The 27,019-nt window shown below is 35.0% G+C and overlaps 1 protein-coding gene across 1 annotated transcript in view; it reads right to left on the reverse strand.

Annotated features, from left to right (window-relative positions):
* ndst4 (N-deacetylase/N-sulfotransferase (heparan glucosaminyl) 4) overlaps nucleotides 1-27,019 on the reverse strand; it is a 138,439-nt gene that overhangs the window by 62,174 nt on the left and 49,246 nt on the right. The window contains exons 4-6 of the mRNA XM_031903014.1: nucleotides 23,204-23,358; nucleotides 16,828-17,013; nucleotides 11,752-11,880 (exon numbers count right to left, since the gene is read on the reverse strand). Coding sequence (XP_031758874.1) covers nucleotides 11,752-11,880; nucleotides 16,828-17,013; nucleotides 23,204-23,358 — 470 coding nt within the window. The remainder of the gene's footprint in view (nucleotides 1-11,751; nucleotides 11,881-16,827; nucleotides 17,014-23,203; nucleotides 23,359-27,019) is intronic.

Below are 27,019 nucleotides of genomic sequence, written 5' to 3' on the forward strand. Positions count from 1 at the left end.
TTAGTAGAAATATATGCTATGCACTAGATCAGGGTCCCCAACCGTTTCTACTCGTGAGCCACACTCAGATGTTAAAAATGTTGGGGAGCCACACAAGCATAAAAAAAAATAAAGAAAGTTCTTTGGGGATGCCAAATAAGGGCTGTAATTGGCTATTTGGTAGCCTCATGTGGACTGGCAGCCTACAAGAGGTTTTTCTTGGAGTAAAACTGTGTCTGTGTGCTTCCAAATTTGCCTCCAAGCATTTAAAAATGAACACCTTCCCTGAGGCCACTGGGAGCAACATCAAAGAGGGTGGTAAGCAACATATTGCTCACAAACCACTGGTTGAGGATCACTGCATTAGATGCATTTAAACATTGGTCACCTTCTTGAAATGATTCCCCAAACCTGAAAATAATTTTGCTTTATCAAGGCCATCTTAATAAAATTAAATTAATGTTTAAATGAGGGCCTAAAAAGGAGATGTACTTTACTATAGGATGCCTATTTTATGATCACAAGGTAAAAGAGCACCAATCCTCTTAAAACTGAGCATGTATTAATACCATTTATAAAGGTATCATAAAGTGCATGAATTAAACCAAGAGGACCTTGAAATTAACATAATTTGGGACCTGCCGGAAATTCTAGGGTCCCCTCCCAAATGACAGAGGGCGGCCAAGGTGCACTGCCCTAAGCTTTTAGCTAGAGGGGGTATATAGAGTATGTATAGGAGCAGGCACTCCATGAGCAGTTCTCACGGCAGTCAAGTAGATTACTGCTCATGTAGTGCTTGCCCCCTATACATATGGTTTAGTCATTTACTAATACCCTTATTAACACTGGTTGCTGGAAGTGATGCTACTGTAACACAATGTGTAGGGAATAGTGTGTAAAGTGATCAACTAAAATGGATTCTTATTTGTACCCATGCTAATTCATCATGCATGAGTTGCGTAATGGATGTAGCTAAGTGTAACCTTAATTTTACTGGAGTTCTGGGGAGAATACTGCATTGTGGGTAAAAACATTCCAATTTGCATTAAAAATGCCTTCTTGGCACATTGCTTTACATTTGTTTGGGGCTCTTATAAAGCATACATTTACACACCACATTTGATCCCAACTCTTCAAGATGGCCTTCCAAGAATAAATAACACTGCAAACGAGCATTCAACAGTTTTCTTCTCAGTTGTCCTTAGGTATGGTCACCATATCTACTTCCTCTATGGTGGGAGCCTATGCCTTGGGGTTAGTTATTTTTAATGCTTTCAGATTTAACCTTGTCTGGGATCAAGCAAAAGAACTAGATAAATGCTAACCTAAATCAGTGTTCTCTCCATAAACCTTGCTACTTCTCAGGTCTGTATTTTTCTAGCTGTTAGCATAGTTCCCTTTAGACAACTACATTCACAAGATGCCTAAGTTCATTCTAGATCTTATTAAATAATCAGCCAAGATCTGATCCAATTGGTTTCTAAGAGAAACAACATTTTTTCCAATTATTTGTAGACCGTTGTCATTGGAAACAACATAGCTCCAAGTCATTTGACATCTGACATTTGACATCTGTAGTGGGTATATACACACTGCAGATGTCAAGTGTCAGAAAATTTGGAACTATGTTGTATATATATATTTTAAGATATGGTAAGAGGTTGTATTTTCCATTATGATTTAGAGCATATTATCAGCCATCTTGGATTTACAAGAAGCCTAACAACAGCATGTCCTTTAATAAGCAAAAAATCTTCTCTCACTTTTCTAGTAAGCGACTATGCAGGCAGTTGTGAATTAGAGTGGGAAAAAAATGCAAACATTATTATTATTTGCAGCCCTATTACTGCATAAATTAAGCAATATAAGAGATGGACAGAATACATAAAGAAGATTCTCTATTGTTTTTATTAATAAATATGTAAAGGGGTCATCAAGTTAAACCTTTTGGATTAATTTATCAAATCTAACCTACTTCTAACCTACTTATTCAGCTAAAGCTGTCTGCAATTTGCCCTAGAAGGTGAAAAACATTGCACCTGAATCCAAAGGTTGGGGTTTAACGACATTTAACGGGATTAAAGACAGTGGGGGATCTTTTTCCCCATAAAAACAATCAGCACACTAGAGGCCACCCCTTTAGATTAAAGAAACAGAACTTTCATTTGAAACAGCATAGGCGATTCTTCAAGGAGAGACTAGTGAGGTTGTGGAATGTCCTTCCTAGTGATGTTGTGAAGGCAGATTCTGTTAATGTCTTGGATGATTTTCTGAACAAGCATAATATCAAAGGCTATTGTGATACTAAAATCTACAGTTACAGTAGATATTGGTATATAAAGTGTATATATGTAAGTATGTAGATAGATTGTTATGAGTATGTCTTTATATGTGCACTGAGATTTGTTTGGAAGGGTTGAACTTGATGGACTTTGGTATTTTTTCAACCCAATTTAATGATGTAACTGAGTAAAGTCCAATTAGAACAGTTCCTGAATCAACTTTGTGTTAAGATTGTTGATATTAGTGACCTTGTATTTTCTCACTTGCTAATATGGAATCCAGAGAAACTAGAGTATCATCAAGTGCAGTTATTTCAGAGAGATAATTAAACAGCATTAGAGTCCTCACTCTACTCTTCACCATCTGATGAAGATGCCCTTTGCACTGAATGCCATTTTTTCTAATATCAATAGATGCTCTGATGCCCACTTGAAAGATCTACAAAAAAATAAATAATATCTAAAGCTATATCATGGAGTGTGTATAGTATGTGTTAATAATATACTATAAACAACTGTGTCCTTTTTAATTAACTTATAAGATTCCACTTCTGTGAGAGCAGCTTTATTCAAGTCTTTAGTATAAAACCCAGACTGCAGAGGGTCAAGTAGATTTTCCATTAAGAAATGAATGTTATCAAGATGAGAGGAGTTAAACATAGAGAGATAATGGATAATACCATACGATACAAATGCGATCAAGGAAAAATGTATTTGCTGTGATTTGTAGAAAATGTTAAGAATTTGTTGAAGTGCCTAAACAATTGTTTATAGGTTTCAAAAGGATTCCTAAATATGTAAAATGTAAATGGGATTTTTTTGGAGCTTGTTTGGAATCCATTCCCAGAATTCCTTTTGTTTATTTGTATCTGTCTGATGCAGTCTCCTCAATCCTAATGGTTTGTTTGTGAAACCACACCGTGACTCTACCTAAGCTGATCAGAAAACCCTGCACTACACTGATGAGCCTCAAGAAAGGCGAAACCGGTCTGTAGTTGGGAATCTGATCAGCTATTGTCCTGGCTTCAGCTTCAAACCCAGTGGGTGAGCTGTAGCCTATAGGATAAACCCATGTAAATGGGATTTTCTTGGAGCTTGTGTGGAATTCATTCCCAGAATTCCTTTTGTTTATTTGTATCTGTATGAGGCAGTATCCTCAACCTTAATGATTTGTTTGTGAAACCACATGGTGACTCTACCTAAGCTGATCAGAAAACCTTGCACTACACTGATGAACCTCAAGAAAGGGGAAACCGGTCTGTAGTTGGGAATCTGATCAGCTATTATCCTGGCCTTTACAATTGTTTAAAGGTTTCAAAAGGATTCCTAAATATGTAAAATGTAAATGGGATTTTTTTGGAGCTTGTTTGGAATTCATTCCCAGAATTCCTTTTGTTTATTTGTGTCTGAATGAGGCAGTCTCCTCAACCTTAATGATTTGTTTGAGAAAGATTCCTAGATACAGTAAGAAGCGTTATCCAGGAAAGGTAATTAGAATTTAAATTAATTTTGAGCAGATGTTAAGAAATAGGGTCCAGAGCATAGGTGCTTGATGGAGAGAAGGAAGCCTTTGATGAGTTTTACTTCTTGTCAGAGGGAATATGGTATTGAGTTGTGCTGAAGTGAAGAAACTCCTCCCATATCCCTGTTGTTTATATAATAGAGGAAACAGATTTTTTTTGTAATTTGAAGCTCTATGCATGACCTTTATACCAAGGTTTGATGTTATTTGCATTAGATGTGCCGAAATTTAAAGCTACCTCACAGCCAGTTTGCTTTGTTCCTTTGTATTGGGAGATACTGTAAAAGGGACAAACCAATATAAGGAATAATATACCCTTCTTTGAAGATGATAAAGCATACCATCTTATATGTTTTTGAGTTAGTTTTATGATTACTACAAAAATAGACAAATAAGAATTAGATATTTAATTGTGCTCTTTTTCTTGTACTTTCTCTCTCCCTCCTTCTCGCTATAAATATATATATATATATATATATATATATCGCTGAACCTTCCTGGTTTCTAGTACACATCACTGCCAAACTATTTCATAAAGAACATTGAATAATTTATTACATATTATTTATTATTTGATCTCCATGTGTTGTTTCATTAACTTTCAGTCTCATTTATTATTTATAATATGTGTAACTGGAAATGCATAATTAAAAATAGAAAAAGCAGTATGTTTACTAGTTATTGTGTTTATTTCTTTGTCTGTTCTGCTGCTTGCATAAGCCAGTATGTGATTTTATGCAATAACTCTGATCCTAGTCATAGCTTGAACCATGCTTCATTTTTCTTGATTAAATCTCATTAACGAGTCAGATTTAATTAAGTAATTGGCAATTTGTCATCTGTGTACATGACCACTTCCTAAAATGTTTATTAACGCAACTGCTTTTTACTCTGATATTCCAATCATTGGATTTGGCCCGATATTAAAGACATTTAATACTTTTAACAGTTAATTGCTCATAAAGGTATTAATATATGTGTATAAAATATCTGTGTTTACAGTAATGTAGTCAATTATGATTTCATTACAATTTCTTTATATAGTTTGCAAGGCTCATTTGCAATACCAGGCCTATTCTATTTATTTACAATAGGTTTCAGTAAAAGCTGTAGGTGTATTTCCCTACCAGAAATTAAAGGTGACAAATCAGTGCATAGTACTAACGTCAATATATTACATTTGTGCTGTCTAGTGGGTGTCATACACTGTATATACCCTTTAGGGTGAAGACACACAGAGCTTCTAGTAGCAGCTACAGAAATAGACAATGCTGATCATTTACTGACAGCTGTCTCTACCTGTGTTTTTAGCAGAGGCAATTCTCAGTATTGTCTATGGCAGGGTATTTTCTCACTTTTAGTAGCTGTGACAAGTAGCTGCTACTAAATAGCTTGATGTGTCTTCACCCTTAGCCACTTTAGATTTTTTTTTTAGATATTTAAAAAGGTGTCAGATTGATGCACTGTAAATTGTATCTATAGATTGCCCACCACCATCCTAATGGCCCTTTAAACCACTTGGCCTTAGATTATGAGACTTTGAGACATTGCTTTGTGTTGGATCAGCTACAGCTCTCATTTTATGCCCGCTTTTGATGTAAACTATCTGTAATTTACAAATTAGCAGAAAATTCGGAACCTGAAACTGAAAAGACTTTGCTTGCCCCCCAGACCAATTGCTTGTCTTTTTATAGTTTTTGTTGAATCACACAGTACTGTCAAGTGTGGTAGTGGTTATTCAGCACAGCTCATAGTTTAACCAGCATTTCTGACTCTCTGCACCGAGCACTGTTTTTTTGATCCAGTACAGAGAGCAACAACAGTACAAGTGCAAGTGCTCTCTAAGTGAGCAGTAAGGGGTGCACTCTTGAGCTCCTTAGCACTCTTGCACGTGTGCCCCCCAGGGTTTGTATATGATGCCTTACATCTCAAATCCTATTATATGTAGATAATTGAGAAAATATAGAAATCTTATTTTTAAGAATCAGACAAGATAAAAATATGTTTAACTGTGTATAGTATACATATGAAACGGTTCTTTCTTTAAGATTCTATTAGGCCTTTGCCTCCGCAGTGTCCGCATCTTTATTACTCAGCTTGGCAAATGACCTGCCCGTGGCACTTTGATATACCATTACCAAACCCTTAGAATATTTAATTCCCAGCTTGGGAAAACCTAAAAATCTTTAATATAAATGAGTGGATCGGTTATGCTGAAAACTTTGGTATGATAGTTACCCTTAATTTTGAGTTTTGAGCAGCATTTCTGTTTAAAATCAAAAGCATTTCAAAAATATTCAAAAATATTTCAGCTGCCTAAATTCTATTGTTGCTTTTGGGACTCTAAGAAAGATGTTAAAAACAAAATAATTAAAACATGATGAGATTCTCACACAATGGGAGAGCAATTAGCCACATCATGTTGTCAGGTAATTCACGATTAACAATACTACCTAGAGAAGCCCTGGGATAAATGCATTGATGTTTCTATCTGTATGGAGATTTGACTTTATATCATTAAACTTTCCTTTCCCTCTCTAATTATTCACAGTTGTAAAACTATCGGAAAAGAAATTTGCAACACTTTTAAGTCATACGTTCTTTCCGTACTGTTTATCAATAGTACACATTATAGCAAGGCTTAAAGTGACACTGACACCTAAAAAACTTTTTTTTAATCTACCTAGAAAAATCGCCTTCCCAATCGCACCTTCTAAAGAACAATCCCAAGAAGCAGCCATCTTAGCGCTTCTCTTCATTGCTCCTAGATCACTGCCTACTCCAGAAAAAAAAGGGGAAACCACAGGTTTGTGGTTTTAATTACTTCAAATGACTACTAATGATTTTAAAAGAGTGGCATCCATAATGTGAAAAACACATGCCAAGGCCATTGTGTGTGGATGAGGGACAGCTGCATGTTAGAATCCATTTGTGAGAGGATAGTTGGCATTCTGTAGTTGCAGAGGTGGCACTGTGTTTAAACAGCTGGCTATATTTTATTGCTAATTAATATAAAAAAGCCATATTTATATTTTATTTATATATTTTAACTCTACAGAGGAGTTTTCTGTTAAAGGTGTATGATACCAATTATTGTTCCACTCATTCCTGTTTTACAAATTTCCATTAACAGTCTTATTTCTCTTCCTAGGTCTAATTTGTAAAATGATTTTGTAGCTTTCTTACAAATACGTTATCTTAAAATATCCTTCCACCTTGATTATTGTTTAGAAAACATAACAGATTTGTTGCTGTGCATTGTTTGTCTAAGCAGCAGGAGAAACAAATACTAAACCATAACTAATTCTACCATGAAAAAAAATATACAGTTAACTCAAATACTAGTATGAAAAGTCATAAGACACTCTGGAGATTACTGAATGTTCAGCCTCCCTGAACAATAACCTTTTTTCTTAAAAACAAATATCTCAGCTTGGAAAATATATGCATTGTGTAGTAGCCTAAAGTTTCCTTGTGAGACAGCTTCGGAGTACTACAGGAAGCAGAGGTGAATGCCTTGGGGTATTGTAAAAAAGCATTTCATTGTCTGTTTCAGCAATGCAATATTATGCATCATCACATATTGCATTTGTCACTGCCAATGAGAAGCACTGCTAGTGTCAGGAACCAGGGCCAACTCAGACCGCCTACTGATCTTAAAGGGTTAGCGTGAGGACTAAGAAGGAAGCAGAACAGCAACACAAATAGCTGCTTCACAAACTACAGTAGATAAGAAGACAGGAAGTAGGTAACAAGACAGGAAGTAGATACTGGCATATGCCAGGTAAACAGACAATGACAGGCAATGCCTGGATAAAATAAAAAGCAAGGCAAGGTATTTACAGTCTCAGTGTCCAAGTTTAGGCAATAGGCCCAGGGCAAGTCTTTACCAGAAGACAACAGCAGTTACAGTAAAAGGACACAGACAGTGTGCCCTATCCTAGGGCAAGGAGATCTGTTGATGTCTACTCAAAACTGAGTGCTGACTATGCTAACTGAACATATATGAAGCCTCAACATACCTATCTGACCTAGTCTTGCATGCCAAATGTTATCTGATATGACCTGCTCTTGATATAACATGTTTATATTCATGCCATATGTCTAGATGGACCTTTTTTGTACTTGTATGAAAACTCAATAAAAAGATAATTTAAAAAAAAAACTGAGTGCTGACATCACTGACATAAGTCTTGTTTTTTATATACCACCTAGATGCATCATAGAGATGCAGCAGAAATGCAAGTTAATAGTGTTTCTTTAAGCTTCATGTTTCTCCCCCATCTCCCCAGTCCAAGTATAAACTGCAGCTTTAGATTTTTATTTTCATTCATGCTGAATCAAAGAATTGTTACACAAGACTAAAAACAAATAACTGTGCTTCCCAGCTGATCCAGCTATTGAAAAGTAATGTACAATACCAATATAATTACAATTTCCAGCTAAAATATTTTCATATAAATGATAGAGACATCATTGGATGTTCAGTAATTGGTGTCATAGAGAAACCATTCAAATTAGATTTTCAAGCGTTATAGAAAAATGCTGGAAATGGCAATATTTATTCACTGGAGAGGTTACAAGCACACACACAGTTCATAACCCCAATATATTAACAGAAAATTAATTATCCACATGAATAACATTGCATGCTGTGTAAAATCAGAGTAGTCTTCATGAGTGCAGTGAAATAGCTACTGGAGAAAGATTCCTGTGGTCTTCTGTAATTTAATCATGGATATAATGAAAAAAATGTTTATGCCACTATATTGTGGTTTGAATGCAAACTCATTTCCTTTGGAAATCTGCCTCCTTTTAATTTATTTAGGTAACATATACACAATCACAGAATACAGTAAGCACTTAGATATGGAATTAATGGAAACAGCATTTAATTATCTGTTTGTATAGAAACCCATTGCATTATTTAACGTGTAAGAGGAAGAACTGGATGTGGTGGGTTAGGACCACCCTTGCTATTTTAGAATGAAGTACTGTAGGAGTTTCAAGATGTAGCATGTGTGAAAAAATATATAGTTGTGGGTTTTAGACTCACTAGATCTCTGATTGACTACAGTATAAACATTGCCTTGAAGGGTATTTGATCTGGGTAGCAACAGAGCTTTATAAATATGACATTTGTTTTCAGGCCAATTTTTACACCTTTTTGAGTAAAATATTGTATACTTTCTTGTAAATATGCCCCTAAGTCGCTACATAGACTAGTAGAGGTTCATGGACTAAGTTTCATCATTTTCCCCTTACATTTCTCAGTGAATGTGTCTTTCTTGGTAGAAAAAGTAATAAAGAAATAAACACATCTCTACATTATGTCAGAATCCAGTAAACAAATCACCACTATATCAGGTTAAGAACTAGGTATGTAACTTAAGTGCTTAAATTACTTTTTAGTAATTGAAATTGGGAAACATTTTTATCACACTCTTCTGCCCCATTTTCCATGCATAGAAGAGGCTTTCACTCAAGGCAAAAATTGGTGACTGAAAGTGCATTTTTACCCCTGTATTATTGTTCCTGATCTGTTTTTAGTATTGTAGTATAGCTTTGCCATTTTAGAATGTTTTATCTTGATACCTAGTGGTATGTGGGAGATTACATGCTTGTAAAACTATTCATTGGACCCCTGGTATTCATATTTAGGATGTTTTATGACCTTTAGGAGATAAAATGCTATAGACTGGAAACTTTAAAGCGTTTTCCTTCAAAATTCACACATTTTTATAAAAAACAATAGCATTTCAACTTGGTAGTTTGGAATAGACAGACAGTTTTACCTCTTCTGGATTTGTAAGAATCTGTTATTTCCAAAAATGTATAGTTTTCTAGGGAAAACCTTCTGTCAATGGAATTTTTGGCCTTGAAATCTAAACTATGCAGCTTTCTGGAGCAGTACTTTGGAAATTTGGTAGTGTACTGCTGGGAGTTTAGGACCTATAAAAGCGAGAAATCTCCATTAAACTATAAATATTTAGTATTAGCAAATTCTGGAGACATGGTTGACTTATTTGTTTGGGGAGGCTAAAGATGGGCCATGCATAGACTGACTTAAAGCTAATGTGAGACTTAGTGGATTCGCTTCTGGCGTAAAAATGAACCTGCCAACTACCTTTTGTGGTTCCCACTGACTTCCATGGAGACTGTGCAAAAGTGCAGATGGGAGTCCTTTTTCACCCTAAAATGTTTAAGATTTAAACGTATTTATACATGCACTTCTGTGAGGGATTCTCCATCCATTTGTGTTTGTGTTCAGTTAAATGTATTTTAGTTAGTTTTATAGAGAGAAAGGCAGTGGGTACTGACATCCCAGACACATTATATACAGTGAAATGCAGTCTGTATTTACAAAATCAGCAGATTATATGCAGTGAGATGCAGTGGCTACAGATGGCAGATATTCAGGCCCTTGCAGTATAACACTGGCACTGATACACAAAATTGGTTTGTTTCTCAGCTATGCAGTCTTGTGAGGGCTCCACTGTAACTAACTAGAAATTAACCAAACAATCACAAAAGTAAGAAAAAAATGCAAAAACAACAACAAAAAAATATATAAAAGCACAATTGGCTTTTTCAGGGGGAAAGAGTTAATTTAGGACTGGGGTAAGGGTGATAGGGATGGTATAGATGGAAACATTATTTTTATTTTCATTTAAACATTTAGAGGCCTATCTTGTTACAGAAGTGAAATTCCACAAACATTCTAGCATATTTTGAAAGCTTAGGTTGTCCTGTAAAAAAGGATATATTACTTTCCTAGGTAAACTAGAGTCCCATTAAGGAAATGACCCTTAAGTGAAACAGTACAAAATCTTCAAAAACTGTCTGACAAAAAAAATTCTGCAAGTGACCAGATCAGCTGACGGCAAAGGGTTAAAGGGCTTTATGGCAATAAAAAAATAATTTACTCTGATTTCTTTATATTTTCATTAGAGAAATCCAAAGATAAATACAAATAAAAATGAAGGTATAGTGGTGCTTTTTGCCTTGTGCATCACACCATTTGCTTTCTTTATACAGTTAAGGAATACACTGTGTTTCATAAAACACAATGAAATTAGCGATGAGCAAAATTATTCAGCAGGTCTAGATTTGTGGCAAAATTTTGCATTTCACCAATTAATTCACCAATATAAATTAAATGCATTTTGTTAATTTTAGCTGTATTGCTAAATATCCTTTTATAATTTTCCAGCCGGGAAATCCTTATAACTGAGAAATGTCAAATGGCCTCCTAGAGTTAAATATAACATTTAAAATGAAAAATTTACATCAATAACGTTTTAAAAATGATCCTAATAGCCTTGTCAGTTCTTGATCTATACCAGTACATCAAGATGTTTAAAAATGCATGTAATTAATAGACAGTGACTGTGGTAAATTGCCCAGGATTATCTCCCTGGTTTGCTCTGGTTTACAGTGAACCTCTTCATGCTTCCCTAGATGTTTGTAAGTCAGAGCACATTTCGAGAGATACTGTCCCTCGAAGTGATAGTAGATTATATGGAATGATATTACTTCTTGTGCATGACTGAAAATATATTTCCTGCTCTCTGAAATTGCATTGAAAACAAACTGGGCCTAGATTCATTGTATGCCATTCAAAGCCCTATAAAATATTATATTCAAACACAGTATATAACAAAATCCTTTTACTGCCCCAGAATAATGTACTGTATGATCTCCTGTTATACAATCATATCATGATAATGTCCTTGATGAGTATGCTTTTTTTTTTCTTAAGCAATTAAAGTACAGTTGTTTGATTTGTCTTTGAATGAAAAGCAATCGAATGCTACTTTTAGATACACTTCTTGCAAAGCATTTCTCAGATTAAAAGAATGGTAAATTATTTTAGAGGATTAGCTGATATCATTCAAAAACAATCGTGTTACAGCTATTTTCACAGCAAAACCAAAGAGATTATTAATGTTTGAACAAAGTACTTACAGGGTTTAGAAGTACTGTCAGAAAAAGTTCTCCTCCTCTGATGCTTTTGTTTAGTTCGCTGGGGCCACCAGGATATTCTTTGTAAAAAATTGTGTGTGTAAACAAACCACAAGTTTGTCTAGGCAAGACCTTATTGATATTGAAAGAAAGAATGAAAAAAGCAGATTAATAAAATGAGAAAGTAACCTTCTGTAACTGTTTAAGAGCACTGGCACACAGGTTATTTTGTACCAGTCGCTTGCTAAACGTTCCAAGTTCATCATAAAGGACGTTCACTGCATTACTAGTTTTTAAATTTGAGTATTTAAAAAAAATCTTGAATAAAATAGATTGAGTTTTTTTTCAATCACATTTTGACCCCGAAAAGTTCCCATTAATTCTTGGGGATTATAGCCAGATAGGGGATATTCTTTTTTTCCCATAGAAAGGATCAGCGCACCAGAGACCACCCCTTTAGATTAGAGGAACGGAACTTCTATTTGAAGCAGCGTAGGGGGTTTTTCACGGTGAGGGCAGTGAGGTTGGGGAATGCCCTACCTAGTGATGTGGTAATGGCAGATTCTGTTAATGCCTTTAAGAGGAGGCTGGATGAGTTCTTGAACAAGCATAGTATCCAAGGCAATTGTGATACTAATATCTACAATTAGTATTGATGTTGGTATATATATGGTTTATGTCTGTGAGTGTATAGATAGGTGAGTATGGGTCTATGTTTGTGCGTTGGGGTTTACTTGGAAGGGTTGAACTTGATGGACTATGGTCTTTTTTCAACCCAACTTAACTATGTAACAAAAAACAGCATTATTAACAACATTATTTTTTATTCATTTTTTATTTCATTTGATAAATCTTAAAAGTTCAAGTTCAGAAAACTCCAACTCCATAATTAATGAATATTGCCCATTTATCTGGAAATCCATAATATGGGAAGTTTCAAATTACAGGAAGGCCATCTTCCATAGAAGATAAAACAGTACCTTGCACTTGATCCCAACTAAGATATAATCAATCTTACTGGAGGCAAAACAGTCCTATGGGGTTTAATTAATGTTTAAATTATTTTTAGTAGACTTAAAATAAGGTGATGCAAATTATAGAAAGACCTCTTATCTGGAAAAAAAACAGGTCCCAACTAGCATTCTGGATTACAGGTCCAATGTCTGTATAAGGTTTTTATGTATGTTCACTCTTAAAGAAGAGAGCTTGATACACTAATTGCAATTGATTTTCTGATAATTCAGGCAGCTCTACAAGATAAGGTAACTACCTCTTAATGGTAAGCTGGAATTTTACATTTGTTAACTGGTGACATTTTTTTCTGGCTTTTTGTAATAAACAGGGCAATATTTTGGATAGAAAAAGTTTAACAGGATATGCAAAATAATCCCATTTGTAGAACATCTTCTTTTCCCTTGTTTAATAAATAATTATTTGTATTCAATTTAGCTAAATACATTTTACAATCTGTAATTATTTTAGCCCTTTATTAACATTAAAATATAATAATCCATGTTTTTACATCAATAAAAGCTTTGCAAAACTAAATTTGAACATGGTTATTATATTACACTAGTGATGAGCGAATATGTCCCATTTCGCTTCGCCATTACATTTGCGAAACGGCAAGAAAATTCGCGAAATGCAATTTTTTTTTTGTCGCCCGTGTCTTTTTTGTCGCCCGTGTCTATTTATTGTCGCCCGCAGACACAATCGCTCCCAATTTGACGTGACTGTGCCCTTCTTTGACGTGACTGCGCCCGATTTGACGCAACTGAGCCCTTTTTTTGATGCGCAACAATTTTTTTCCGCAGCAAATTTTCACAGAAGTTTCGCGAAAAAATTCGCCAATGGGCGAAATGCGGAAATTTGCTGCGAATCCATGCCTGGCGAAAAAATTCGCTCATCACTATCTTACATCTAGGCACACACAATTTTCCCCGCTCTTCTTCTAAAACTGTATTATCAAGTATCAGTTGCTACTAATAATTTTACATTTCATTGACCATGCTAATGCTCTGCATGATTTTAGTATTCCTGATCATGGGCATAATGTGATAATATCCCATTGATTGTCTAAGCCTTAGATGCTGGATCAAATCAGGCGTATTAACGAGGATGAGACGTTATTACCCATAAAAGGCACAATCTGATTCACAGTGAAAATATCATGCTGGGTGAGCTTTCAAAGAAATGAGCATGTTTTACTGGCAAAAAAGCCTGCTTGACTGTACCTTTTTCTAATAAAAAGGGTATAATCAAATTTCTGCTAGTAATCTGACTGTTGTCATTCTGCAGTCACAAGAATAAAAAGAATGACTTTTAAGTCTCAGGAAGAGATAATTTGATGCAGCACATAAAGATTAAAAACCAAAATATACAGCAAAAAGTGGGTGCAATAAAGCAGTGCCATGTAATACTTCTGCTCTGGACAGAAAGGACTGTTTGACACTGAAATACACACAAATTTAAAAGATATATTGAAGTCTATTCAGGAGAAATTTGACATGTGATGAACCGGAAGAATCATTTTTAGATGCACCCCGGAACATTTATTACAAATTTATTGTGTCTCTATTCTCATAGCTCATTTCACATCTATACAGCAAACATGGTGATGCATTCCCTTAATGCAAGAGCTTATTATAAAAAAAAAAGGAAAATTCAGTTACCAAAATATGTGTTTTTTTTAGAAACAGAAGAAAAATAATAAGAACTGCAACTTAACCCAAAGTTCTACCCCCCCCAAAAAATTCACTGTAATATTGTTATTTTCTCTCAAAAGTAACACTTTTACATTATCATTGATATGTTTATTATATATTTTTTTAGGAACAGCCAAGCCTAACCGTTGGTAAAATATTCACTTGGCTCAGTAATAAAGGCTTTTTACCCTTGCTCTAAAGCACTTTAATAGCAGGCGATGCTCCTTTTACTAGAAAGGAAAGCTGCATTTAAAAGTAATGCAGTACATTTTTTTATTGAATATATGATCAGTAGTAGTTTAAGGTTCTTTTTTAAAGCTATTTATTGACTAAAAAGAAAGTGAAGTGGAAGTTAATTCCATGTCTGTTTCTCGAGAAAGATCAAAACTGCACATTCCCTGTACATTTTAAGAGTATTGAGGGACATCTAAAAGTAATCATCATGATTTATTTAAAAAAAATGGATGGGCTTTGCCTCTGCGAACAGTTAGATCTGTGATTCTGCGATTTCTGCATAAGTATTGCTAGATAATGTACTTGGCTGAAGAGCACTAGCATAGCAAAGTCATTATTGCCTCTGGTAGCAAAACAAATAAAGGAACTGTAAAAAAATGATGATAGTTGATAGTAGATGAAAATGATAGTTGAAGTAGGCCATACTAACCTTCGATAAGCCTTTAATTAGCCTAAAAATTATAAAAAAAAAATGAAAAAAATGCAGATATAGCAATGTAACAGATTTCCCTACAGCGGCTTTAGCTAACTTGAGGTGTCGATCAACTAAAGAGGACATTTGTAAATGTGTAAAAAAATGGTGTTGAAATAAGCTAACACACTATTTCAGCAGCCTGGTACACTGTATTAAATCACAGTGCAAAAAGTATTTATAAAATGGTGTGCTGCTGCAAATATGTTACATAGTGAGAGGAATGAAAAAAAAATACTATAGTAGAGACGGCACTCACCAAAACACCAGGTACCCTGGTAATTCAACACCCCAAGAAGTACACAATATTTGTGTGTCTAGTACATATTTACACATTTACAGTATGCTATTTTCCAGTGGCAAAAATGTTAAATGATATTGCTAGAAATGCACCATTTACAGCTTAGAAAGGCATTTACCCCCATATGTAATAAAAGGCACTAGGTTTGGCCAGGAGCAGTACCCCATAGCAACCAAAAAGATGTTTGCTTTTAAACAGGTGACCAATAAATGCTTCCTGCTATTTGGTTGCTATGGGTTACTGCTCCTGGGCAAACTTTGCGTTTTTTATTACATAACCCCAATAGACTTATCTGTGTGCTTCTCCTTATGTCTCTCAGCACCCACAACCCCCTACCACTGCCACCACTACTCCACTACTACTCCATTCGCCAGACTGAACCCCTTATATCAATCCCCCCCATCACATGCTAAACTGAACAGCCATTCACCTCACTCAACCGGCCGCATGCAGCAACTTAACAGAAAGATAAGAAGAAGTGACTGTAGTACGTAAAGGAACATGAGAGCACCTTTATATGGCCATGGAAGTCTTCGATGGCTTGTAATATTTTTATAAATTACAATAGGGAGCATATTATGCATGATATGTACATGCACACGACTTTTTAATAGTCTAAATAAAGGTTTATAAGAATCACCATTTGTTCATTGTTTCATTCAGTCTTGTCATGCATCTAGATAAAATGACCATGAAAGGTCAATATTTAAAAGTCTGCTAAATATTATATTTTTACATTTATGTACTTGAATATCAAGTGTTAAGTTAAAAGATAAAACAGTACATATAATTAAAAACAGAAGAGGACTTTTGTGCTGACACTGAAATAATTCAAAACACAATTAATTATCACTTACAACCTTTCCATTGCCTTTTTACCACCACTTAAGGACAACAATATTAAAATGAATTAATTGTTACAAAATACATTTTAAATGTGGGATATAATTATGAAGAAAACTAGTTGCATCTATTTTTTTAATCCAACTTTTATCTTTGGTATACAATTAACAGAGATAAAAGAAAAAGTTTGGAGTGGACAAAGTCAGTACACCAACATTATTATTATTATTTATAAAGCGCCAACATATTCCGCAGCGCTGGGTGTACATGTGAACATGTAAAAAAACAGCCTTGGAAACTTCTCATAGTGCCAGCAGTACTCCGAACACATAATAGTAACAAATAGGGCCTTATCAGCTACATTTCTTATCCAGGGGGTAGAATAACTACATATCAGGTTCTCAGATCACATAACATTATGAAATTACTATGGTTTGGGTGAAATTTCATTAAAAAATTGCTATGAAGCATTACTTCCTGTCAAACAAACAATGTCTAGATGATGAGCCTTTAATTGAACATACCATGATACCATTGTGTATAAAGCCCTGTCTGTAACGTGCAGGCTTCAAGTGAGGATACTCTTCTGTGCTTGTGACCTGGATGTCCCAAACTTTTTTCCAAGCTTCATAGAGCTGCATGTGTACAGGGTAGACACCTGAGTGATGTGGAGCGACAGCATAACCCATGTTTGTTGGAATACCATGCTCCTGTGAAAGGAAAATGAAATTATATTTTCTTAGCATAAATAAAAGATCAACATATCATTCTAAATGATTAATATACATTGTAGACAATTATATACATAGTTTTCTTCAGTGTCACTTTGAGCTTGTTTATAGAGATGTAGCGAACTGTTCGCCGGCGAACTAATTCGCGCGAACATCGGGTGTTTGCAAGTTCGCAAACTTTTCGGGCATGTTTGCAATTTGGGTTCGCGTGGCATTTTTCCGTTGCGTTTTTTCTCAGCCTAAAAACGCCGCACAAGCCACACATGGCGTTTTTCAGCAAATCCCGTTTCCATGGTGCTAATAGTGCGAAATAGCAAAAAACGACGCGTATTTCCGCTACGTCTGCCAGCTGCCTTTGCGTATACATAGGAATAGCTTGCGTTTTTACACAACGCTGTGTCAACAAAGTATTTTTCAGAGAAATTTTTGCCCTTGATCCCCCTCCTTCATGCCACTGTCCAGGTCGTGGCACCCTTTAAACAACTTTAAAATCAGTTTTCTGGCCAGAAATGGCTTTTCTAGGTTTTAAAGTTCGCCTTCTCATTGAAGTCTATGGGGTTCGCAAAGTTCGCGAACTTTCGCACTTTTTTGTTGAGGTTCGCTACATCCCTACTTGTTTATATTATTTGTTTTCCCCCCATTTCTCCAGTGCTGGAATTTGGGAGGGAAGCCATCCCTCTACTTCTGTATTCTTGTGAAGTAGCATCCCCTCAGAGGGGAATGTAGGAGTTTTGAATCCCAGAACTTTTTTATTGTAACACTGCAGCTTTTATTTGTTTATCTCCATTTTTTCATGCAAATAATGGAGAGGCTATAAAGTGCAAGGAGCATATAGAATATAAAAGGGGAGAAATGATTGCTGGAAGAGAAGTAGAGAAGAGATGAAGTGTTATACAGATAAAAAAAAGGAGACAGAGAGGGTTGTAGAGAATAGAAAAGAAGTAGAAAATAGGGGAAAAACAGAGGAAGGTAGAGAATACAAGAGAAAGGTGGTTTGGGGAGCAGATAGAAGAATGGTGAGAAGATGATATATAGTACATAATGTGGGGTTATATACCTAAAATGGGAAAACTTTACTTACAATGTATAATTGTTATAATTTTGTTTACATAGAAAGCATGTTTACATTGACAAAGCATATGCTAATCAGGATTTGGAAGGGTAAAACATTTTTACACTGCCGCGTTTATGCGATGACATTAACCTTTACATCAGCATATACTAATTAGGTTTCAGATTTGGTTTGGCCAGGACTGTAGATTCGGCTGAATCTGATCCCTGCCAAAAAAGGCCAAATCCTAGCCCAATACTAAACTGAATCCTGGATTCGGTGCATCCCTAGTATAAAATAATATATACAGTATTATAAAATAAATAAATAAATATATAAAATAATAATATAAAAAAGTAAGCATGTCAGAAATATGATTTTTTTATACTGTTACTTAAAGTTCCTAAACCAACCTGACTATCCCTTCTCAACTGGTCAGAATTGCTAATGGTAATAGATTACTGCTGCACAAATATGGTAGTCCCCTTATTTAAACCTCTTTTCCCATATGTAATAAAAGGCACCATGTTTACCCAGGAGCAGTAACCCACAGCAACCAATCAAATAGTTGCTTTTGAACAGGTTACCAGTAAATTCTACTTGCTGATTGGTTGCTATGCGTTACTGCTCCTGGACAAACTTTGGGCCTTTTATTACATAACCCCTCTAGCCAGGCAAACTACCTAAATACTTTTAATGTGCATTTAGTAACATATTTTGGGCTGTCTGTGTCATTTATAAAGCAGTTACCACCTTGTAAATACTTATATATAGGCATTTGAGTTATATCTTCTTAATAATCAAATTTAGTTACAATTTTCTGCATCCAGTATATCCATAAAAAATTCAGATAGCTCAACATTACAGAAAAGAGGGCAATGCATTCCTAGTGTTGTCCTGGACATTTTGAGTCAAACAAAGTCTCACTGAAATTAATAAATTGAGCGAAACAGAAGTGGAAAAATCCATTCTAAAGGGTGCAGAATATGTGTAAAAACTTACTAGTAAATATAGACAGTACTTCTAAGCGTTATGGCCTAAAAGTCAGTATACTTGTGGGCTTGACCTTTAAAACATAATTATGTTGTATGCACGGGCAGATAAATGCCTTTTGGAAATGAGGGTACTGCGAAATACTATAAGGTCAAAGGCTTTTTAAGATGTGTCTTCAATAACATAAAATCTTCATTGTAGGGCATTAAAAACCAAACTAGTATTGCTTTTATGCAATGAGTAGAAATCTCAAGGAAGGCTGCATTTTATAAAAGCTGAATGCTATTTAATTCCTAATTGATTAGCTATATTTATGACACTTTTAGCTAAAGCAATGTGCTCCTTAATGTAATTTCAAAGATTTATAACCTTCAAATTTAGACTACACATTTAAATGCAAAGCAGCCAAGTGGGATTGTTCAGGATTCTAATCAGCTTTAGATATTAAATTGCAAAGTACTGTAATTACTTTTGAGCCCTGCCCAATATTTCAAACATGATTATTTAAAAGGTAATGAATGCACCAAATGCTCAATAGGATTCTTTTGTGTGCTCTTAAATAGATATAATGATTCAATGGATTATGCAGAATATACATACGTATAAATGGAAATAATTGGCATTTTATATAGGATATACACTCACCATCAATTAAAGAGAGACACAAAGCAAAAGCCTAAATGGGATAAAAAGAGCAGTATGGCACCTTTCTTATCAGCAGAGGAAAAAACTGTAAGAGCCAGGTTTCCTTCCAAGTTTGAAATAAATGAATAACCACTCTACTACGATTGCTAGTTTGACAAAGCAATATATATCTCTATGAATATGAATTTAATTTCATGTAATCAAAATGTCATTGGACTCATTAATGCAACACAAAGGCTATTTTCTTACAGCTTTAAGGCTTTGTGTTCTGACATTTCTGACCTGTTCAGTGTTTTTCTCCTTTGTTCTCTTGGTTCTAAGATGTGGACCAATTTAATCCCATTTTATATAAAGAATTGGACTTTTCAAAAAAATCTCTGGGATAGGAAGTGATGTTATCATTCTATACAAGTAATATTTTTTATACCTACAAGGAAGTGGTCAACTGGTCAATATTACCTTCCTGTTACCGCTATGATTATACATTTTATTTCCATCCCCACTTACTTATGATCCATATCAAACTTGCCTCCAAGTCAGAAATTAAAAAATGAGCACCTGTTTTGAGGCCACTAGGAGCAACATCCAAGGGATTAGGGAGCAACATGTTGCTCCTGAGCCACTGGTTGGTGATCACTGCTCTAGAGCTTTACTTCCAAAAACCCTATTACCCTAAACATTTTATAAGAACCAATTTTAATTTAACAAGTCTCCCTAAAGAAAAAGAGTAAAAAAAGAAAAAATGTTCCAAATAATGCAGGAATATGTCTGACTAAAGCAAAAAAACTTTGTCTAGGGAGTTTAACATCCTATCTAGCTGGAACATATACAATAGATATTTAGACCTAGATCTATCTCCACTATATCCAAATTACATAAAAACCTGAAGAACCCTTCTCCCCAAAGGAAGTTACACGGTCTTACAATTACCAAAGTGTTCTATAACCCCTGGCACTGACTGGTTTGTACTATAAAAATATACAGATATTCTATTCCCCTACCTAGCCTATCACTATGCTATACAGGAAGGTCTATTCTGTTCTAATAAGGGAAAATGTTGCACAGACTGCACAAATTGTTTTATTCCCTACATTGATCTCACTTAAATATTGTTCTTACTTGATATTATGAATATTGGTCAGTCTTCGTTTCTAGATGACATACCTCTGACAACAATCCCAATTCAAACACTTAATATAACTCAAGCACAAGGTATTCTTAGACAAACAGATAGCTATTGACACCCTGTCATGGAAATCTTTTGACTATACTTACCACATTCAGCTTTGGTACATGTTTAAATCATTATACTCCAGCCCTACTGCATTTACTGTATTAAATAAGAGGCATGTATCTCTAATATATGTATCTCTATAGCTATATAATATCTAGGCCGTAATATCTATAATTGTTGAGAGGGCTGTACAGTTGTCAACAATTTTGTTGTGAGGGGCCCCGTGATTTCTGATGGCGGCCCTGGGGCTGTACCTTGTCACTGATGCTCTTTATCCTTAATGTGGAACCTCTAGCCAGATGTGACATATGAAGTATGGGGTAACAGTTAAAAATATACATTAAAAAGCTTTCCTTTTTGTGGACCTGACCTGTTACTTATGTTATTACCTAACTTGACTGCCCTTGCAGTAATGCGTTGGATAGATCTTGAGTTTTAACACCAAATCCAAAGCACTTAGGGGCTTATTTATCATACTCTGTAAAATGATTAATGCCAGAAAAATAGCATAAAAAGCTGGGTAAAATAAATGGTAAATGTATCAAGGTGTGTGTTTAATTTTAAGCCGTCTGACTGCTGAATTTAAAGCAATTTTTTTCACCACATTACAACGCAGGAAAAAAAGTGAAAACATTTTTTTTATGAATGAATGCCACATTTTCACATATTATTTATAAGCAGCTGCTTCTTTTTACACCAGATTTTTACACAAAGATACGCGATTTCTGAAAATCAATACATAGCTTTATAAGTAGGCTGTGATGCCTGGTGATGTGTGGTGTATTTAGCCGCCATTTTTTTTTACACAGTATGATAAATCATACAATAAAACTACTTTGATTCAGTGTGGGAAAATCCCCTATGTTTTTGAGTTTAGATAATTCCTCAAATTTTCTGCTTGAAAGAGAACTAAACCCTTATTAACCCTTACTTACTTTTACCCTTACTTACTTGTACTAGCCTAAAAGTTCAGCGTCTCTATAGCAGTAATGATTCATGTCTTTAAAGTTGTCACAGTAGCTTCCCATCTTGGATCTTGCTAGATGTGGCAGTGACAATGCATATTGTCAATTGTCAATTCTGATACTGAATGCGCTCGTTTCAGAGTTGCCAATTATCTATTTACTGATCAGCCTTATATTGCAACATTTATATTCTGTATATACAATATATTGTGAGTTGGTCCCTAAGCTCAAGTAAGTAACAGCAGCAGCACAGAGCATGTGCAGTGAATCAGCAGAAAAGAAGAAGGGGAGCTACTGGGGCATCTTCAGAGGCACAGATCGTCCCTGCCAAAGGGCTGTGGGTGGCTTGGCCTGGTATAGAAGATCAAAATATAATGTAGAACATTTCTTCCCTACTTCTTTAGTTAAGCTTTATTTCAACAAACCACACCAACTAAAGACTATATTCGCAATATACTCTAGGTTGCTGTTTTTCACAAGTACAGTAACATGCAGTCAACAAATAATTTTGATGGGACAGTTGCAGAAAGAATATGAAGCGAAAATATAAAAGAATATGAAAAGTGGATGTGTTAAAGTTTGGTAGACATTAAAGGAGCAACTCCAACTTCACTAGACACATCATAGTGAAGTGCTTATTGGTTGCTAGGAACATTTCTACAGAAATGTAACCTATATTGCAGGCCTTACTGACTTAATCTCATACAGAACATGTTGCATGGGGCTCACTACAATAAGTATAGGAACTCACTGGATATCAAAGGAGGTGTTGTTACACAGTTTGATTTAAACAACAATGCAGGTGCTGCAGTATGATTAATATTTGAAACAATTGGTACTCTAATTTACTGTAGAACGCAAACCTTGGTTTTAGTTACAGGAAACAAGAGGTCTCCACGGTGGTCTACAAATTTATTATGCTCTCCATAAATTATGTAGAGTAAACTTGAGTCATTCTGGTGCAGTTTACCCTAGGTTCACACCTATTGCACTTTTTCTGTAGGGCTTTGGACTGCTCACTTACAGTGGCTCACTCTATTTAACTTTCCCGGACTGTTTATATGTAGGATCAAGAGATGTCAACCATCCAGAGATTACTTTTGGGAGCTTTATTGCCTGTACCCTGGAACATCCTAACCAATCTTAGTTACACCCCAAACATCCAACCACAGCCCCATCTCTGTCCCAGAGTATAATTCACTTTATAAAAATATAAAAATTGTGTCATTTCAAAACTACCATTTTGATTATATGCATTTTGAGTAGGTAGCCATCACATACCTGTGCAAACTCCTTATTTAGGATCATTTGTTCCACCAGTGAGGACTCATTATGAAAGAGATGAGGCTGCATATGACTCCACATATGAGGAAACCACCAGAATTCATTTACTGATTGCAATAAAAGGTCATCTCCTTCATCCTCTTCTATGGTCCCTTGAAGAAAACATGAGGTATGGTAAATTTAATTACACCACTAATAACTACAGGACATGAAATATGCATAATGGCTTTAAAACTTATTTTAAATGGGATAGTGATGACTTTGAGACCGTATAAATAAGAGTTTAGAAAATAATTCCCAAATTATTCTAGTATTGTTGTCAAGGGCTGGTAAATGGTATAAAATATTTGAAAACATACAAGTCACATAATTGTTTTTTTTATGCAATGAAGTAAGTGCCAGTGGGCACAAGATACAGCAGGTCCCTGTACTTACTGCATGCCTATAGCAATGTGTTAAGCACTTTACACTGCATTCAGCACAAGGTGCAAAGTGCAAGCTGCACTGACATTTTAGAACACAAGTTCTCTGTACTAAGGGGCATGATTTTGCCCTCTTTATGCCAGCACACTTATGCCTAGTGATTTGATACATGAGGCACCAGATACTTGTTTTTCAACAGGTGGCCAATCAATTGTACATGCTTACCCGTTGCTATGAGATTAATATATCTGGTGCAAATCTGTAAATTTTATTACATTACCCTGTAAATGTGGTGCGGCATACTATATTAGATTAAAATCCACAAGTTTCATTTGCTCTGACTTTTAGGACAGACTAAATTGGAGTCAGATATTGTGTCAGGTAGACCACAGATAATGTAGAATTACATTTTCTTTTAGCAGGCAAAATGTTATTTTTGGGTTTACTTTTCTCCACAATTCATGTATTTTAAATATAAACACCAAAACAGTTTTTTTTTCCAGCTAAAGTGACCGCTAAATATTATTATAATAAGCAAAGATAATGAACATTATATATGTAATCCTACAGTACAAGAGAACATATTATTCTATCTGTATCTATCTATCTTCTCACACACAGAGAAAGTAATGGTGAAGAGCATTTATATACCAGGAACTAAATTAAATCAACTGTATATAAAAAAAATTCAAATTAAATTTTTTTTTTTGTACTTGAAAAACTTCAAGTACAAAGGTTTTACAAATAAGACCAATAAGGCAATTTAATATTACTTCTTTATCCAATCTGCCTCACTCCCCAGACTAACCTGTGTGCAAATGTTAGATGGTGCTGCACCATGGATGCCTGGCTCACATCTCAATCAGCAATAAATGAAGAAAATAAGAGCTGCACACATCAGTTCTTTTTACCGGTGCTTAACCCATCTATTGAGCCATAACCAGTTCAATGTTTCAGGGGAGTCAACTGCCTGTTACTTCAAGAATTCATATAATTTCCATTGTACAAATTTCCCTTAGCACTAAAGGTCCCCATACACGGTAAGATCCGCTCGCTTGGCGAGATCGCCAAGCGAGCGGATCTTCCCCCAATATCCCCACCTATGGGTGGGCGATATTGGGGAGCTTGAAGTTAAAAAAAATAAATAATCCGATCGTTTGGCCCTGGCGTTTTTTTTAGTGCTTTGAGTCTCCTAAAAGAACCCTGACTATGCTAATTAGGATTGAGAAGGGTTAAAAATTGCTGCACATTCAGTGCGCAGCAAAAAATTTTTCCCCTACCATTTAACCCTTCTGGGTGCTAATTAGCATATGCTCATTTATGCTAATTTGAATTCGGTTCGACCGCGACCGTGGATTCAGCCAAAACCGAATCCTTCAAAAAAAGGCTGGATTCGGCCCGAATCCCAAACCAAATCCGGGATTTTGTGCATCCCTAGTTTTGTAGAAGCAACACTTTTTTAAAATATAAGAATATAGAAAACTTGCTAGGCTTTGTTTGTAAGTTTATTTAAGTAAACAAATAAATAAAACCTCTGATTGGCCACTTTGATGGCCCTTTGCTAAACTTATACTTAATTCAGTTTTTCTGTCTTTCCTTTTATATTTAGCTTTTTTTTTATTCCTACTTTACTTTTCCAATTTATAAGACTAAAGGGTCTTAAAATATAACAGAAAATGATTCATATAAATAAAATAAATGGCTTCCATTTAGTAAACGCATTCACAAATAAGCATGTTCATTATCAAAGCTATTATTTTATGAAGTAATAAATCCCCAGAATATAATTTCTTGTAACTTTCCAAACATGATTCTTTACAGTCTGTAATTAAACTTGTTTATAAAAAGAATGGCAAAGTGTAATTTTGTTAAGCACTAAAATGTCACAAAATGCCATAAAAAGACTTATCTTTATTTTGTTGCTTATATAATTAACTTTACAGTGTGTCAAGGCCGTAGAAGCTATTATAATTATTAGGTTATTAAGTTTTATTGTTATTACATTTTAATTTAGGAAATACTACATATGTATATGTGCATTTTCCATTTATATATTAAATCATTTTCAGTGGCAAAATACAGGTATTTAGATATGTATGTTAACTTTAGATAGCACTATTTGCTAAAATATTGAAATTCTACAATTCTTTCACCCTTTTGTGAATTTTAATGTGCAAAAATGATAAATCATTCCTTATCGCTGCCTTTGTGAGGCTGATGTTTGCTTGTGCAGCTTGGGGAGCCATGCTAATGCAGGTTCATTTATTGTCCCATTGTACTGCTAGACAATTCATTAATAAAAAAAAGAGGTTGAGTTCATTTGTCTTCCTGAATTATCCCTCTACCTCCTTCTTACGTTCACAGTAAGAAAGCAGAGCATCCTTGGTTGTCCTATCCATTTCCTTAAGCTAGAAATTTGTGCTTGTCATGTTAAATATAATTTGTCCTTTTAGAAATAAATGGCACAGCTATTGTAGGTCATTACTTTGCTTAATACAACAGACATTAATGTTTGCTCACATACCAATAATAAGACAAATTTACAGTGGTATTATGATGATTGTGTATGTTGGTATGAGTGGTGGATTGCAACATATATTTCTCATTAAAACACAATATTCTATTCTTTACTAAAGACATCTGTATCTTAAAGTAAATTACATTTTTGGTAGGTGTGATTAGGTTGCAGTGATGTGTGCAAGCCTTTCATTTCTGGTGCACAGGGAAATTAGCAGCTACTAATTGTAGACCTTAGTTATAATGGGTTTCATTGTTTTGCCTTGGAAATTAATTTGCACTTTGAATATATCATTTAGGTATGCAGTGTGTGCATAAATTCATAAATTTAGATTTGAGGATTTAGTGGGGGGGTTGCTGTTGGAGAAAGACATGGTTAACTTTAAGGACATAGTTGAAAGGCACATTCACATTTGACAGCAAGAAGTGGTGAGAAAAACAAAAGAGGGGATCTGTACAGCATCAGCATCGAACCACAGTGAAAACTATAAGGGGCCTATTCATTAAAGTATGATTGTGTCCAAATGCTAAAAATTTGTATTTTTTCCAAGTTTTTGAACTGTGCGTATTTTCTGTGATTTTTCCGTTAATTTCTGCAACTTTTTCGTACAACAATTTGTGCAACAAAATCGTATTGTCGAAATAAGTATGAAAGTTTTATTATTCATTCAAGCTTAGGTATCGTGACTTTCCTTGGGCCAGGTTGGAGCTGCAGAGTGACATTGAGTCCTATGGGAGGCTTCCAAAAACATGCACAGAAGGTTCAGAACGTTTTTTTGTGCCTTTTACGATCGTTCGTATTTTCGTCCGATCACGATGCAATCCGAAATTTTGATACAAACTTTTCCTAAGCGTACTTTTCAATGTCCGAAA

The sequence above is a fragment of the Xenopus tropicalis genome, chromosome 1 (genome assembly GCF_000004195.4).
Source record: "Xenopus tropicalis strain Nigerian chromosome 1, UCB_Xtro_10.0, whole genome shotgun sequence".
NCBI lineage: Eukaryota > Metazoa > Chordata > Amphibia > Anura > Pipidae > Xenopus > Xenopus tropicalis.